Source organism: Manacus vitellinus, unplaced genomic scaffold, assembly GCF_001715985.3.
Source record: "Manacus vitellinus isolate BGI_N305 unplaced genomic scaffold, ASM171598v3 scaffold_13_pilon, whole genome shotgun sequence".
NCBI classification, from domain to species: Eukaryota; Metazoa; Chordata; class Aves; order Passeriformes; family Pipridae; genus Manacus; species Manacus vitellinus.
The window spans coordinates 16,845,378-16,860,416 of record NW_021938999.1 but is presented as its reverse complement, the minus strand read 5'-3'; the positions used below and the strand labels follow the sequence as shown (position 1 = coordinate 16,860,416).

At 43.2% G+C, this 15,039-nt stretch overlaps 1 protein-coding gene across 1 annotated transcript in view; it reads left to right on the top strand.

Annotated features, from left to right (window-relative positions):
• The first annotated feature begins 941 nt into the window (after positions 1 to 941).
• Positions 942 to 15,039, top strand: part of HSPA14 (heat shock protein family A (Hsp70) member 14) — a 26,794-nt gene continuing 12,696 nt past the window's right edge. The window contains exon 1 of the mRNA XM_029958074.1: positions 942 to 1,086. Within this exon, the coding sequence (XP_029813934.1) occupies positions 942 to 1,086 (145 nt within the window). The remainder of the gene's footprint in view (positions 1,087 to 15,039) is intronic.

Below are 15,039 nucleotides of genomic sequence, written 5' to 3'. Positions count from 1 at the left end.
ACTAACCCTTCGACTTCACAGCAATATAATCAGGTCATGATATACCACAGCACAGGTCTGTTTGACTGCCTTCAAGAACAAATACGTGGCAAGAAGAGAAGTCCATGGGCACTTCCAAGGTGCTTCAGGCTTGGAAAATCTGGCCCTTTCATTCACATGCCTCAAATGTGAAATTAACAGCTGAATTTAAGAAGCAACTTTGCAAACCTTATTGCAGTAAAATATCTTCTGAAGATGAGAGGTAACGATGATCCAGGGTGTGATTTAGGCATGAAAGACCTGAGCCGAGCAGTTGTAGGGCTGTTTAAGGCTCGATGACAGAGTCAGCTAAAACTCCCAGAAACACGTGAAAATGCCAGAACTGCAGATTCTACATTAAAAATATGTCTTTGAGCCCTTGGGCTTGTAAAAGAGTCTGAAGATTTACAATGGGAGTAATCAGTAATGCACTGACATGTGGCTATGGCCCCGCACAGCCTCTAGCAGTGGAGAGACAAGGCCCTTTAGTGGGGAGGGAACAGGTCCTTCATCACCACACAGCACTGGGACAGTGACCCACACCACACCCCTCTTCTGCTCTGCACCCCCTGTAACAGACACAGAGCATCCACCCCATCGGTGTCCCACCGGATCCAGCTGCACCTGCAGGGCAGAGGAGCAGTAACACATCTCCTATGCCCAAAAGCACCTCATCCTGCTGCTCTGGCACTCTGGAGCTGATGCTGCACAAAGAGAGAGAGTAAGGACTGTTAAGAAGGCAGATTTCAGCAAATGGAAAAGATGCCAAATTTGGCCTGAAACCTGCTCATTCTCTAGGATATTATTTAATTTGGGATAGCTACCAATTTCATAGCTGTGTTTTTGATATCCATGGGAATTGTCCAAGTGTCAGAAATCTCTCAGTGGAAAGACTGAGGGGAAGCATTGTCCGTGCTTCCGACATGGACCCGGATCTCTGCCCCAGCACTAACAGTGCTGTTGACTTCCCAGGAGCTCTTGGCTCGGCTCAGCACACAGCCTGTCTCCAGAGCTCCCAACAAGAGATGGCTTCACCTATACACAGTGGCTGGGAGCACAGAAAGGGAGGTCAGATCCCAGCCTGTGTCCTTCCGGCAGAACCCTCCTTTATGGCTCACTTGCCAGCAACAGTAGTTAGTGTTTCACAGCTTCCTCCTCTGCCACTCGCTCTGTTGTGGGCGGACAAAAGGCTTTCTCTTGGCATGAGATGTTGGGAGACAGAAGGCACCTCTTCTGCCAGAGTCTATGGAATGGTGGTCTCAGCAGTAGGGAAAAAAACAGCTATTCAGGCTGCCGAGCTTGCTGGCATCAGCAAATGTTGACTTACAGAATGAGACAGCTCCAGAATGCCCTGGGCTGGCAGCAGCTATTTCTGCATCAGTTCACTGGATGAGGGAGTCTCACCTGGTACACAAAACATTCCCACTCCCGTGTTTTGTCCAGAGTGAATATTTTCTTTCCTAATTTTAAAATTTTAAAAGTGCTGCTTAAAAATGTACGTGACTTGAGTGTCTTTTCTGCTAAATTATTTTGCATAGGATCCCACACCCAGCTCATTGTTTGAGCTCTGCTGAGCTTATTTGACTCATGGTAATTGCAAGTCTGTCCTTAGGTGCACACCTGGCTCCGTGGTCACTCCTCAGGCAAATAAGCCATAGCTGAGCAGGCAAGAGGTCTTGAACAGGACTTAAATATCATCTATCTGTTTATCTTTATATATATATATATATTCTTGGCCACAAGAAAAAATCTGGTACTTTGCAAACTTTAGGCAACATGATTAGATCCATTTACTGAAATGCTTTGACAATGAAATACAAATTTGTGTATCTTGTACATAGTTTTATACCCCACTGCAAAAGATACAGCAGTTTTGGATAAGAAATGCAGAATATCTTATCCAGATGTACCTGGAGGGTAATGGAGGTAGACAGGAATGTTTAGGCAAGGTGTGTTTGGTCACGACCACAGAGTTAATACTCTGCTCTTCTATGAAGTGATAGAAAATCTTAACAAGATGGAAGGGTTGAAGAACAGAGACTTAACTTCTGTGACAGAGCACATCCAAAAGACAAGTAACAATTACACAGGTCCATGGTTCATTACTGATGGATAAGGGGCAATTCCTCTCCCAAATTATCTTCACCAGCATGAAGACTGAATTACATGCTTTGGCTGATAATGAATTTCTACCCCATGTCCTCCATAACATGGCTACTAGAAATGTTGTCATGGGGTTGTGCTGCCCTTTCATGGAGGAGGTGAGCAGCAGAGTGCTCATGTAGCAGCTGGTTAAGCACCATCTCAGGACACAACCTCCAGAGCTGGCCTGGCCACCAGCACATGGCCTGCTGTGAAACAGAGTTCTCCCCTCTGAGATCCAGCCACCTCACCTGCAAGTGGAGGAAAATCTCTTCAGGAAGGTGGCTAGCTTGATAACTGATTGTTAGTGAATAAAGAGAAGAAACTTGGTGGGTCTAGCTCTTATTTTTTCTTGAGAATTACTATAAATTATTGTGTTACAGGAAAGACTGCTTCCATAGTCCCTTTCTCAGAGTGGAGGAAATGGCATTTTTAAGTTCTTCTCAGTCTAAATATGGTTGTGATCTCTTCTAAGCCAGAGCCAGCATGGGAGACCTGAATAGTCTAGAAGGCAGCAGAAGATCCCTAACTGGAAGATCAATCTTTAGGAGGTTTCAATTGCTGGGCTATAAGTGAATTCAATGAAACCAACAGACAAGCAAATTGCTGCTAAAATCAACAAAATTACATCAACAGAGACTACAGTTTCAAGGGTTTGGATTTTCTGATTGGCTACAGTACTGTAACTCTTGAGATCCACAAGCTTCCTCTCCCATCTGCAAGATCAGAGGGTTGTCCCTAAGAATGCAACCCATCTCTCTCTTAAATGAGCTGCACTGGTGGGCAGATGCATTCAAGCCCTCCAATTAACTAAGGATAAGCCAACGGGTCTGTAGTAAAATACAGTGCACCCCTGTAAAATCTATTGAGAGTCTTTTTCTGCTCATCAGAGCATTTCAACCACATTTGACAGATTAATTTTCATGTATTTCTCCACTTCCCTTTTCAAAGCAGATGTACTCAAAAAACTTACAAATACATTTATATATATATAGATAAAGATATAGATAGTTATCCACTTATCTGTCTACCTCTGTTTGTGACAGGAGATACTGAAAATTCATTGCAAACCCAAACAAGACATGCTCTACTCAGTGAACTCAACACATTTCAAACTCTCTTGCTGAAAGACCAAGTGTAGGCAGATGTGACATGGGAGCTCCAGGAGATGCCCATCCTTCCAGCCCAGCTGGGCATGCCAAATGGCACTAGGGATGTGTGCTGAGTCAAGAGATTCAAGTCCAGGCTTTTCAGACAAGGCTGCCAAGGTTCAGATGTGAACTTCTAGGCATTTATTATTATGTAACAGCTTAGAAGTTTGCTTTTTACCAGTTTTGCTATTGCATTTAACCAACTGCAAACTCCTTTTTCTGCTGGTGTTTGACATGGCACTGAGCTACAAGAAATAATAGCACATTTCAAGAGCTGCCAATGTATGAACTAGGTTCTTTCCTAAGTACTGCATCTTGTTTTGTTCTGCTGTTCCAGGCAGTAGAAAGTAGGTCTTGCTTTTTCCAGGATGGGTCAAGTTACCAGAGGAAGGTTTCTCCCTGCTGTTAAGAGACCTGCTGCCAGTCTCAGTCTCTGGAACCAGCTCAGATCCTGTCCATCAAGGCTGAAGCTGTTCGCTAAGGACTCATGTCATAACCTGTCCTGCTGCCTCCCACACCTTTCACAGTATGAGGGTGCCTGGGCAGCCCAGGATGGGAGAAGGCACATTCCTTTCTGGTGGGGTTGTACGGGATTCTGCTCAATCCCACAGGGAAACAGGGACTTTTTGAGGTAGAAACACAATGAACAGCTCTCTGCTTTCCTTTTATGATTTGCACCATGGCCTTCTGCTGACCTTCCTGCACCTTCATTTTCTGTACTTTAAGCTAAGATCTTGGGCCCTACCTGTCGAATAATGCCAAATAATCCCTTTAAACAAGCAGAATGTCCTGGAGTAGTGGGATTTTCTGGTTGTGTTGCCGTCCATTTTATCCTTGCAATCCCTGATTGTGAGGGATTTGAAGAGTGACAAAACAATAAGAGAATTGAGAGCTCAAATTCTATTGAAATCCTCTGAAAACTTTAGGTTAGCAGAGTAAAATGAGGTGGCAAAGCCCTTGCATATCTACAGATTGTGGCAAAGCCCTTGGATATCTATAGATTTTGGCAAAGTACAATACACCAATGTGGGAAGAGATTAATTTAGAGTAGATCTAAAAAGCTCGAGTTTTCATTTATAAAAGCTTCAAATGCATTAGGCTGTGTATATGTGACAAACTGATACAAAAACAACAAGGAAAGGAAAACACAGGCTTGTTCAAGAATCACTGCCAAACAACAAAGATCCATGGATTGGGGAATAATCCTCACAAGGGAACATGTACATACATTGATGCCACGCTGACTGTCCCATCCATTACACGATTACATATACAAGGTGAAACATTCGTTTTGTCCTTTGTCCCCTCCACTTGGATTTTTGAAAAAAAAAAAAAAAACAAAACACATTTTTGGTTGGTTTTTTTTTCCCAGGATTCTGCTTTTCTCAGTAATGTGCAATGGACAGGGTTATCCGCAGGGACACTCCTCCTTCCTTCACTGCTAAGATAAAAGGCAAGAGCCTTCCAGGAAAGCCAAGGTGAATTTGTGGCCAAGTAGCTGCTTGTGGAAGTTGCTGGTGGTGCCAAACACCTCAGTATGAGATGATAAGATGATGTGATTGCTGGCTGCTGCTGCTCAGTGTCAGCAGTGAGTGCCCAGACTGAGACTTCTGCTGGTCTGTGCTCTCCTTGCCCTGCCTGGACAAGGTTGTGGCTCTCATATGTTGCTGATGGCACTGCAGGCACAGCTTCTTCCTAACCCTGATAGCATAGTGACATGCTTTAACTAAACTCACCTGAAAACACACTGAAACAAAAATCAAAACCCATGATTTTTGCTGAACTTCAGTTTTTTGACAGAACTGCACTGAGAAGCAGTGACACATGTTTTATCAGGAGACCTCACGTATCAGCAACCGTCAGCAGACTGGGAATGCATCATTGGAAAACCCCCCTCCAGCTCCCAGACTAAATCTTGGCAGAGCTCAGATGCAGTTCATGCAACATGGCCAGAGAGATTTAAAGCTGCCTCACATCAATACACCCTGAGCTTGTAAATGACAAACTCTACCCGTGTCACACACACTTAAAATCAATGGCAAACTTATCTCCACTGCAGCTGGGTATTGATTTACCTATATTGACTTAAGTTCCAATACAGTAAATCAACAGATCTCCCTGGCATTGACACAAAAACGCAGGGTAAAGGTGCTTCTGTCAGTGTAGCCCGTACCTAAGAGAAATAATTTCAGCAGGATTAATTCTTTTTTCCCCCAAGTTTCCCTCTGGATATGGTTGGACAGTCACAAGCAGGCAGGTTAGTTCCTTAAGGCATATAAGAGGCAACAGCAACACTGAAAGGAGGAAACCTCCAGGAGGGGCTGGAAAAGCAAAAGGCAGCACAGAGTGCTGTGTCCTGCAAAGCTCAGCTGTCCATGTTTGTAGATGCCCACCTGCATGTGGGCACGTGAGTTCTGCCAGTTTTCTGCCAGACTAAAATGGAGTAACTGAAGCCACTTGCACCAGCAGTCTGAGGTTAAATTAAACCATTGGGAGTCCTGGAGAGGATTGGATTCTGTGCCAGCCTGTGGTGGAAATTTCTTACTGAGTCTGAGGCAAGGAATATTAATAAGAAAATCAGAAGAGTGGATGCATACAAATGGCAGCGATGCATAGTAAGAGGCAGATTGTTTCCTAGCAACATAGGCTTTAGGCTGGTTAGTTTTGGTTAGCATTTTCTGACTAATAGCTGCAATTTGTGTCTGTACTGCTGCTTGCTTGCCTACCTGTGCTGAAAGAGAGAGAATAAGCAATAGAAAACAAAGAATAGGATCTGTATGTGCCAGACTATGTGTCTGAAGGTGAGAGTTTTGCACATGAGGGACCTGCCAGTGGTCCAAAAACCAATGGGCTGAAAGTGCCTCTTCAGATGCCCATTTCTGCCGTGTGTGAACTAGCTCAGACCTGGACCTTGTGCCTCAGGCAGCTGAGCCAGGGCACACGAGTTTCACCCCTACTGTATTTTGACACTTCCCTGTCTCCATTTCAGAGTTGCACATGCTCCAGGAATACCCCATGGCTAAGTCTGGTCTCAGTATCATCAGTGAGAGACCCTTGACTTCACTGGTAGCAGGGCAGAGCCCTTTTATTTATTTATGGATTTTGTCTGTGGCTTTATTTACACCATGTCCTCAGAGAATAGTATAGGAAAACAGTTTCTCTGCGTGTGTGTGTTCATGTGTGTGTTATGTATAGGACTTGGCATACTGGAACCTCTGCTTACCTATTGCAAGGTAAATAATTAATGATTGTATGTCTGTTAGAAATCTTTCCTGAAGGTGTTTGACAAATGTGTTGCACTGACAGGGTGCTACAAAAGCAATTCCTAATAAAAATCCCAACCATCCCTTTAGGCAGTATCTATGAACAATATGGGTTTGACACTGGTGTCAGCTCAGAGTGTGATCTGGGCTTTCCACACTTACACTTTGGGACAAGCTCTGCTTTCTCCATACAGACCTTGCTGACTTCTCTGACTGGCAGTTTATGTCCTGCATTCAGTTCTTATCTACCACAAAAAACCATCTGGGCAAGAGGAAGGTAAACAGATTTTTGATGTACAAAAGAAAGCAAGGCCTGATTAATTGAAGAGGGAAAAGAGATTTCATTTATTTGGGTTATTTAAAACTCAGCAGTCTTTGTTAACAGCTGCTCAATTTGAACAAGCAACCTCTCTCTGAAGGAGTCTCGCTGCTCCTCCTTCACAGCAGAGTTGGGAAAGTGTCCATCCTCATCCATGAGTCATCCAAACAGGCCTCCAACGAAGGCTGCTCTGGCTAACAGGAAAGTGTAAGCCTCAAATTCTTTACTTTTCTGGCCTAAGCTGCAAGTAGATGAGAAAAGGGAGGGAGGGACTACAGAACTATTTATTTCCCTTTCTGCTTAGGTTTAGAAAGGCTGAAGAATAGAAACAATCTGCAGGAAGGTACTCAAAGTGACTACACAACGAGACCCCAAAACAAAGCAATTTGCTTTAAAACCTCAACCTACCTTATCCAAGCTCACCAACATGAATATCTATCATCTTATACTTTTAATGGATCTTTGATAGGGGATGCTGCAAAGATGGGAAGGCTTGCACACTCCTAGAAGCCTGTGGGAGTACAAGGCACCATAAATTCAGGGGTGCTGACTGCCAAAAGGCATGTCCTAAGATCATGGGACTTCCTTGTCTGTGGGGTAAAACACATGGCAAAGTAAAGGGTAGAGTAGTGCAAGACCTGCTCATAAAGGATGTTGCAAATGAACAAGTAATGGATTTTCAAGGTGATATTGAATGATGTTGCTACTATTTGGCAGTGTTTTGTTTGATTTTGTGCCTATAATAAATCCTGAAGGTAAGCCTTGTATCGTGTCCATCTGTCATACGAGTAAATGCAATAAATGTACAATTAAATTAATTAATGAGTAAGGTGATACAGCAAAGGAGTGCTCTTCTTCATGGTAGAATGCATCCCATGAAAGCAGTGGGAGTTCCTACTAGCTTTTACAGTGTAGAGGAGGAAAACAGACAACCTATGGTTCTAAATCAAGGACGAGGCTCTTCCAGCTCAACCTACCTAATCTATGCTACCAGGACCCATGGTGGATAAGCACTTTTCAGCTCAGGAGCAGGAGGATGATCCACCAAAAACCTCTGCCTATCTCCTGGCCAGACTGTTTCACTGTTTCTCCGCACCCCAGGGAATTCCTGTTGGTTTTGCTCATTTCTTCACTTTTCACTTTCATTATGACTGTAAGTTCTTCAAGTGGATCCTGCCTTTTTGCTCTGTGGTTGAACAGCACTCAGAGGAATAACCTCTGGGCATGGGAACAGGCCAGGAAAAATCCCCAAAAGGTAATTTGGGAAAATCCAGAGCTGAAAATCCAGCATATGCCTTTCTTCAAAGGGTAGGCCCATGGAAGAGATTCATGCTGAAGATGTGTCTGCCTATAACTTCTTCTTGGTGGAGTGGAATTTGTCCTGTGTGAGTTACCACAAAGCAGCGTATCTTCTGCAGCAGCTCTTCTGTGGAGACTTCAGGGATTCCTCTCTTGCTTCCAAAGAAATGAGAAGTCCCTGCAGCTGGACTGATTAACATCTGAGTGTGGACAGATTTTACAACACAAACTGCCTGATTGCACAACCCTCCTGTGGACCAGGAGGTAGGATCAGTCAATGTAATGTGTCCCAATGGCCTGGGCCTCAGGTCTGCCACGAATGAGAAGTGTTTCAGCCTCCATAAAAATAGCTTTCCACAAAAGTGGCAGCTGTTCTTTTAGAGGCAGCTCTCTGGGTCCAGGTCTTTAAACCCAAAGCATCACACGGTAAAAAAATTGGGTGCCTGAAATACCTCTGAAGCCGTGATGCCGTCGCTGAGGAAGAAAAGTGCCGCTGTCTGTTCATCAGCCCAGCAGCTCCCTCCTCTGCACCCCTGGCCTTTCCCAGCTTCCTCTGCAAAGGTGGGAGGGAATTTCAGTGTATCTATTCAGTCATCAGCTGATGAGCTGCCAACAGCAATGTCAATTGTCCCCTGTTGTAACAGGCTGTTTAGGGCCCCAGCCAACGACCAGGGAAGCTGCTGGAAAGAGTCCCACTGATTTCAATGGCTGTCCAACAACACACAGACATATATGCTGAAAATTAATCACAGATCCTCCAGATTTGCTTCTCACAGGCCACAGGACTGTCCTCTGTTGTTCATAATTATCATTATTATTGTCATTACTGGATTTGAATTAATACCCATGAGTGCAGATGGACAGAGATTTTTATTGAGCACAAATTCTGTCATTTAACCAGGACTTTCTTAGAACATAAAACAAAGGATAATGGTTCCAGATGCCATTCTTTTCCTTTGCATCTCCACAGCTGCTGACCAGCTATGATGTCCACAGCAAAAATTGAATTTCTATAAATAAATTGTAAAATCTGTTCAAAAATTCTTTACATACTGCAACAAGAAAATAAAAACCTTAAGCTGAACAAGAGAGACTACCAAAGGAATGTTAACAAGTTAGCTAAAGACAGGGATCATTAACACTTAAAAAAATATGACTGCTCTGTAGTTTAAAGAAAAACTGTAATTTCATCTTTTAGCTTTATAGATAGCAGTGGGATTGTGGGAAATGAAATAGTTCTATCAGCTCTGCATGTATCCCATTAACACTATTTTTCATAAAAGGAGCTCAAAATCTATCACTGTTCTGATCTCAGCTCAGTAAAGCTAATCTTAGTGTTGGTTTTAACATGGACATTTAATTGTGATTAATCAACTTCTGCAAAAATCAATTAAGTTGACATGATGCTGACCAGGACGGGTTAGCATAGATAAGAAAGAGCTGTGTTCTAACTACTCCATCCTATTACACTCACCTCAAAGCAGACAACTAATTAACGTGGTTATCCTCAGAACACCCTTGGGAGGAAGGGAAAGTGCTACTCTTGTTTGTTTGTTGGTTGGGTTTTTTTCAGACAAAGAACTCAAGAACCAGTAAAACGAAATGGCTTCCTCAAGGTCACATAGTAAATCTCTGACAGTGCACAGAATGAACTTCTTGCTTACAGCTGGCACCCTTGTACCTAGATCTGTTCTTTACCTAAGATGAAGACGTTTTTCACCAACTAATCTGATGCTGATCACAGCCTGTTTTGGTAGTTGGCTCTTAAACTGCTGGTTTAAACACCACTTAGTTTTCATTGAATCATAGAACCAGTGAGATTGGAAGAGACCTCTAAGGACATCAAGTCCAACCCCAGCACTGCTGCGTTCACCACGTCCCCAAGTGCCACATCCACATGTCTTTTGAACACTTCCAGGGATGGTGATTCCACCTCTTCCCTGGGCAGCCTGTTCCAATGCCTCACCAACCTTTCAGCCAAGAATTTTTTCCTAATATCTAATCTAAATCTTCCCTGGCACAAAATGAGGCCATTTCCTCTCGTCCTTTTGTACTGACCTTGCCCTGCAGAGTATGAACTTCATGGCAGTGCTCAATGATCACAAGGTTTTCCACCCAGAGCACAAATGTGAATTTCAGGCATGTTTTACCATGAAGTTTGCTTGGAAAGCTCTGGGCTTGCCTCCTGGCACCCTTTGTAATTCATGCCACAACTTAGATCTGCATTATTAACCATAACATTTTATGTTTACAGAGCATCCTCCAGCCAAGGATCTCAGCACACTTCCTATCTATTATTAAAACCTTTCAACATGCCTGCAGAGTGAATTTGACATAATTTAGGAGATGGAAAAACTGGAACACAGAGAGGAAAAAGGCCAAAAATTTAAAAAAGAAGTTATTTTATTATTTCTTCTATTATTTTCCTGGGGAAAAAAATATTTTGTACATATCTTTATAAGTTCTCAGGCTTGACAAGATTAATAAAGTTGTTCAGCCAACTATGACCACCGTAGATGTGCCCAGAGATGACAGTGCCTGACACAGTCAACAGCAATTCTCCAAACAGCAATGAGAATATTACATATTTTTTGTTTTATTAACACAGAGTGTACACGCAATTATCTGTGGCAGGTGCTTGTATTTACTCAACAGAAATTCACACAAATTTGATTTTCCTAATAGCCAATTTCCAACAAAACCTTGTCAAAGGTGACTTGTGCTGGTTCTGTTCTAGCCATGCAGTATGTTTGCTGTGTTTAATTGGCCTTCAGTGGTTCCTTACTCCTGTCAAGGACAATCTGCAATTGGCTGAATGGAAGCAGAGAAGAAATGTACCAGAGTGACTTGGAAGAGATTCCTATTTTTAGGACAACAATGGAGTCATTGGTAAATTCCCTTGGGATCCTTTAGGATGGGTCAGCAGCTCATCCAGGTTACAGGCTGGAGGTTTGGTTCTTTTGGGTTGTAAGAAAATCAGATCTTTCCTACTTCGTGACTCAAGTTGCTGATGTGGAGTGCAATAAAGGATGGTTTATTTTGAAGGCACTCCAAGGTTTTTCAAGAATAGATAGAAGGAAAACTACAATTCCTGACTTACAAGCAAAATCAGAGATGTTTAATATGCTTTATGTCGTCTAAAATATAAACCAGTCCTGGGATGTTATCTAATAAGTACTCTGGTGTAAGTAAAAAAAAAAAAAAAAAAAAAAAAAAAAAAATCTGGCTTCAACTTTTCTGCCAACCTACAAGCTGCCAAACAGACCAAGGGCTGCAGATAAGTTGTAGCACTGCGATTCCGTGCTGCAGTTACGCCACCTACAGGCACTGATACCAACTCTACAACAGGTTTGCCTGCCAAACTGCTGAGGGAGGACTTCACTTCCTAACCTTTGACTTGTAAGAACATTTTGTTCAGCTTATTAAAAATTAACACAAGTATTTAACTAACTGAGCTGGCTTCTTCCCTATCACTTATGTACTGTGACTATGAAGCAACGGGGATACTGAAATCTACTTTATCAAGTGACTTTTGTAACAGGTGGGATATATTACAGCAAAGCCAGAAATAGATACAGCCTCCACTAAAACCCAGTTTGGGGGGTGATATACAGACCTCCCAACACCATGTACTCCTGTGCCCAAAATAAGCAGTGCAATATGAATAATGGTGATGTAATTACTTCAAGGGATTTAGACAATCAGTTTGAAGAGACTTCTTTTACGCAAACAAAAAAAAAAATCTCATCAATGTTTTTATGAAGGCAAGAAGTGGGGAAGAAAGTTTTCCAACAGAGATTTCAGCATCTGCAGTAAGACTGTACAGTGTCACCCTATTGTCTGGGGGAAGGGGCTGTTTCCAAAGCCAGGGCAAAGTCAAGGACCACTGTTCAGGTCCCCTGCCTGTTGGGCTCTCCTGCAGCTCAGCTGACAATCCACTCCTCTGGCTCTGTTCACATTCCCAGGCCTGAGATGATTACAGGCCATGGCATTGCAGCTGCCCTCTCAAGTCTCCTTGGGGCTTAATTTCCTGAGAATTAAGTCAGAACGCACACAAGATAATTAAAAGATGTTCTCTCATCCCTCTTTCCTCACCCCAAGGGACATTTTAGAGTATATACTATTTACCAGCTGCAATACAGTCTGTTGTTCAACACTCGCTTCCACTTTGAAGGTCTTTCAGCATTTAGAGAGGGCCTGTGAGAAAGATGGGGACAAATGTTAGCAGGGCCTGTAGCAGCAGGACAAGTGTGATGGTTTGAAATGAGAAGAGAGTTGATTAATATTAAATATAAGGAAGAATTTTTTAAATATAACATGGTGAAATGAAGGCACAGGTTGCCCAGAGAGGTGGTGGATGCCCCGTTCATGGAAACATTCAGGGTCAGGTTGAACCGGGCTCTGAGGAATCTGATGTAGTTGAAACTGTCCCTGCCCATTGCAGGAGGTTGGACTGGGTGACCTTTAAGGTCCCTTCCAACTCAAATTATTCTGTGACTCTATAAATAACTCAGCTGATGTTACTGTCCTTTTGTCTGTGATTTTCCTACATTCATCTGGTTACAGACAGTGCCAGGGGGATCCATTTTGCATTCAAGCCTCTCAGGCTGCTGTGAGATCTTGGTACCAAAGGACGTTGGGTGAGCTCCATTGTATTGTGCTTGCACTGGTCTGACAGAGGCTGCTCTGGTTTTTGGATGGCTGAGAGATGTGCCATGGACTGGGAGGGAAGAGGCAGCTCTAATGTTGGGAAGGTTTGTGACACTGCTTTGTCAGGTGGGAATAATACTAAGGGGTTTTAGCAGAGTACCTGGCAAAATCTGAGGTGAGTTTGATAATGGGGCAGCCTGGTGGGCTTGTTTGCTGGATGTAGGTGCCTGAAGATATGCAGGACTCCAGTCAGACTGGGGCTGGATGTTTCTCCTGCTCCTCGTGACTCAGAGGGACAGCTCTCACAGAGGTGTGAAGGTTTAATTTCTTTTGTATCCTGAATCCAAGATGTTGCTTCCACTTTTATTTAGTGGTGAATTGTTTGCCCCATCTCTCAGCTCACTCAAGCTCAGCGCAGGCTGTGAGCTTCCTATTAGCTAAGGACACTTCCCAAAAAGATAAGAAGGACACAGACAGGCAAGGGGTTTTCACTACTCAACAAACATTACTTGCCCCCACAAACCTCAGCTAAGGCATTTCTTGCCTGCTTCACTTAGGCTTTTTTACACCTGGAAGGAGCAATAACTGCTTTAGTTAAGATAAGAGGAACTTCTCTGTGTCCATATAGATATGTCCATGGCATAACAACAACTGGAAAATAACTGTGAATGTGCCAGTCTGAGTAGGAGATGTTACCAGTGTGGCCACAAGCCCTTTTTAATGCACAGATTACACATACTGGCTTAGGTTCTAAATACCAGTGTATTGCCATAAATGGTGCAAACGGTATTAGGATCTGGGGGAAAGCATGGGAAAAATATTCTTGGTTTCCATACTATGGACTTCTATTCTGCTTTATCCTCCTGTCTTCAGTGTCTCCTCCCAGATTCTCCTCATCTTTTCTTTTCTTTTGTCAAAAGCATCACAAAAGCCTTTCTTTTACAATACCATTTTCCAGTCCCCACAGGTCTCTCCTGCTCACCTCTACCCTTTTTCTCTTTGAAGTCCTCCATTTACAAGAGGACACAGAAAGGAGCTACAATTTGGACAAACTTCAAAGGTATTGTTTCCAGTTGTATAAGCTTCACCTTTATCAACATTGCCATCATCTCCCGAGCACAGAATGCTGGCATCTGAGCTCCAGCCTTTGGTCAGACCTCAGCAAGTTTAGTAACCCAAAGGAAGATTGTTCTGTGACTTAAGAAAGCCAGGATCCATTTTGGGACACAAAATCCCTTTGCAACTCCGAGTAACTCATTTCACCTCTATGTGATCTTAATTCATTGCTTTAACTTTTGATATATCATATATAAAGGAGGATAAGGACAATCTTGAGAACGACGCAGTGAGATGGTCCAGCAGGGCATTTAGACTCCCTATGGAAATGAGATGCAAATAAGCACCCAAATCTGCACACGTGCTGTCATCTTTACAGTGTGAGGCTGCAAACATTGGGTGACCTGTTCTCTGGTAACTTTGCAGCGCCCTTTGCAGGGACACACAAAATCTGAGGAGCCTTCAGCATGATAGCTCTGGCCAGGATGTGTGAATGATGTTCTGTGCAAATGGTGCTGATTTCCCCAGGGCTGACAATAGAAATGTAGAAATAATTTCCTTTTTTCTTTTTTTCCCCCTTCTCTTGTAGTATTGAGGGTGTATTTTTCTAATAGCAGTGCAACATTGTGAGACACCGAGCTTTGCTTTCAGGCACCAGTCATGCCTCGTTGGATGATGCCAAACCAGCGCTTCAGCTTGACCTGAAGCACTGAACACAGAAATATTTCCATAATATAGAAAGGTTGGACATTAGGGGGAATTCCTTCACAGAACAGGTGATTAGACATTGGAATGCAATGCACAGGATGATTAGACACTGGGATGCAATGCACAGGGCATTGGTGGAGTTACTATTCCTGCAGGTGTTGAGGAAAGACTGGATGTGGCACTCAGTGCCCTGGTCTGGTTGGCAGGGTGTTTTTCAGTCATAGGTTGCATTCGATGGTCTCAGAGGTCTTTTCCCACGTAATTGATCCTGTGATTCTGTGATTTACAACGTCTCCATGCACTCCATTGCCTGCATTTAAATCACGAGAGGTGCCACAGAGATAAAACACACACGGTGCAGCATGTGCATGATACAGCTGCTGCTTTCTCCCCTTTAATCTGTATTTTAATGTCTCTATTTTCTAACTTCTCC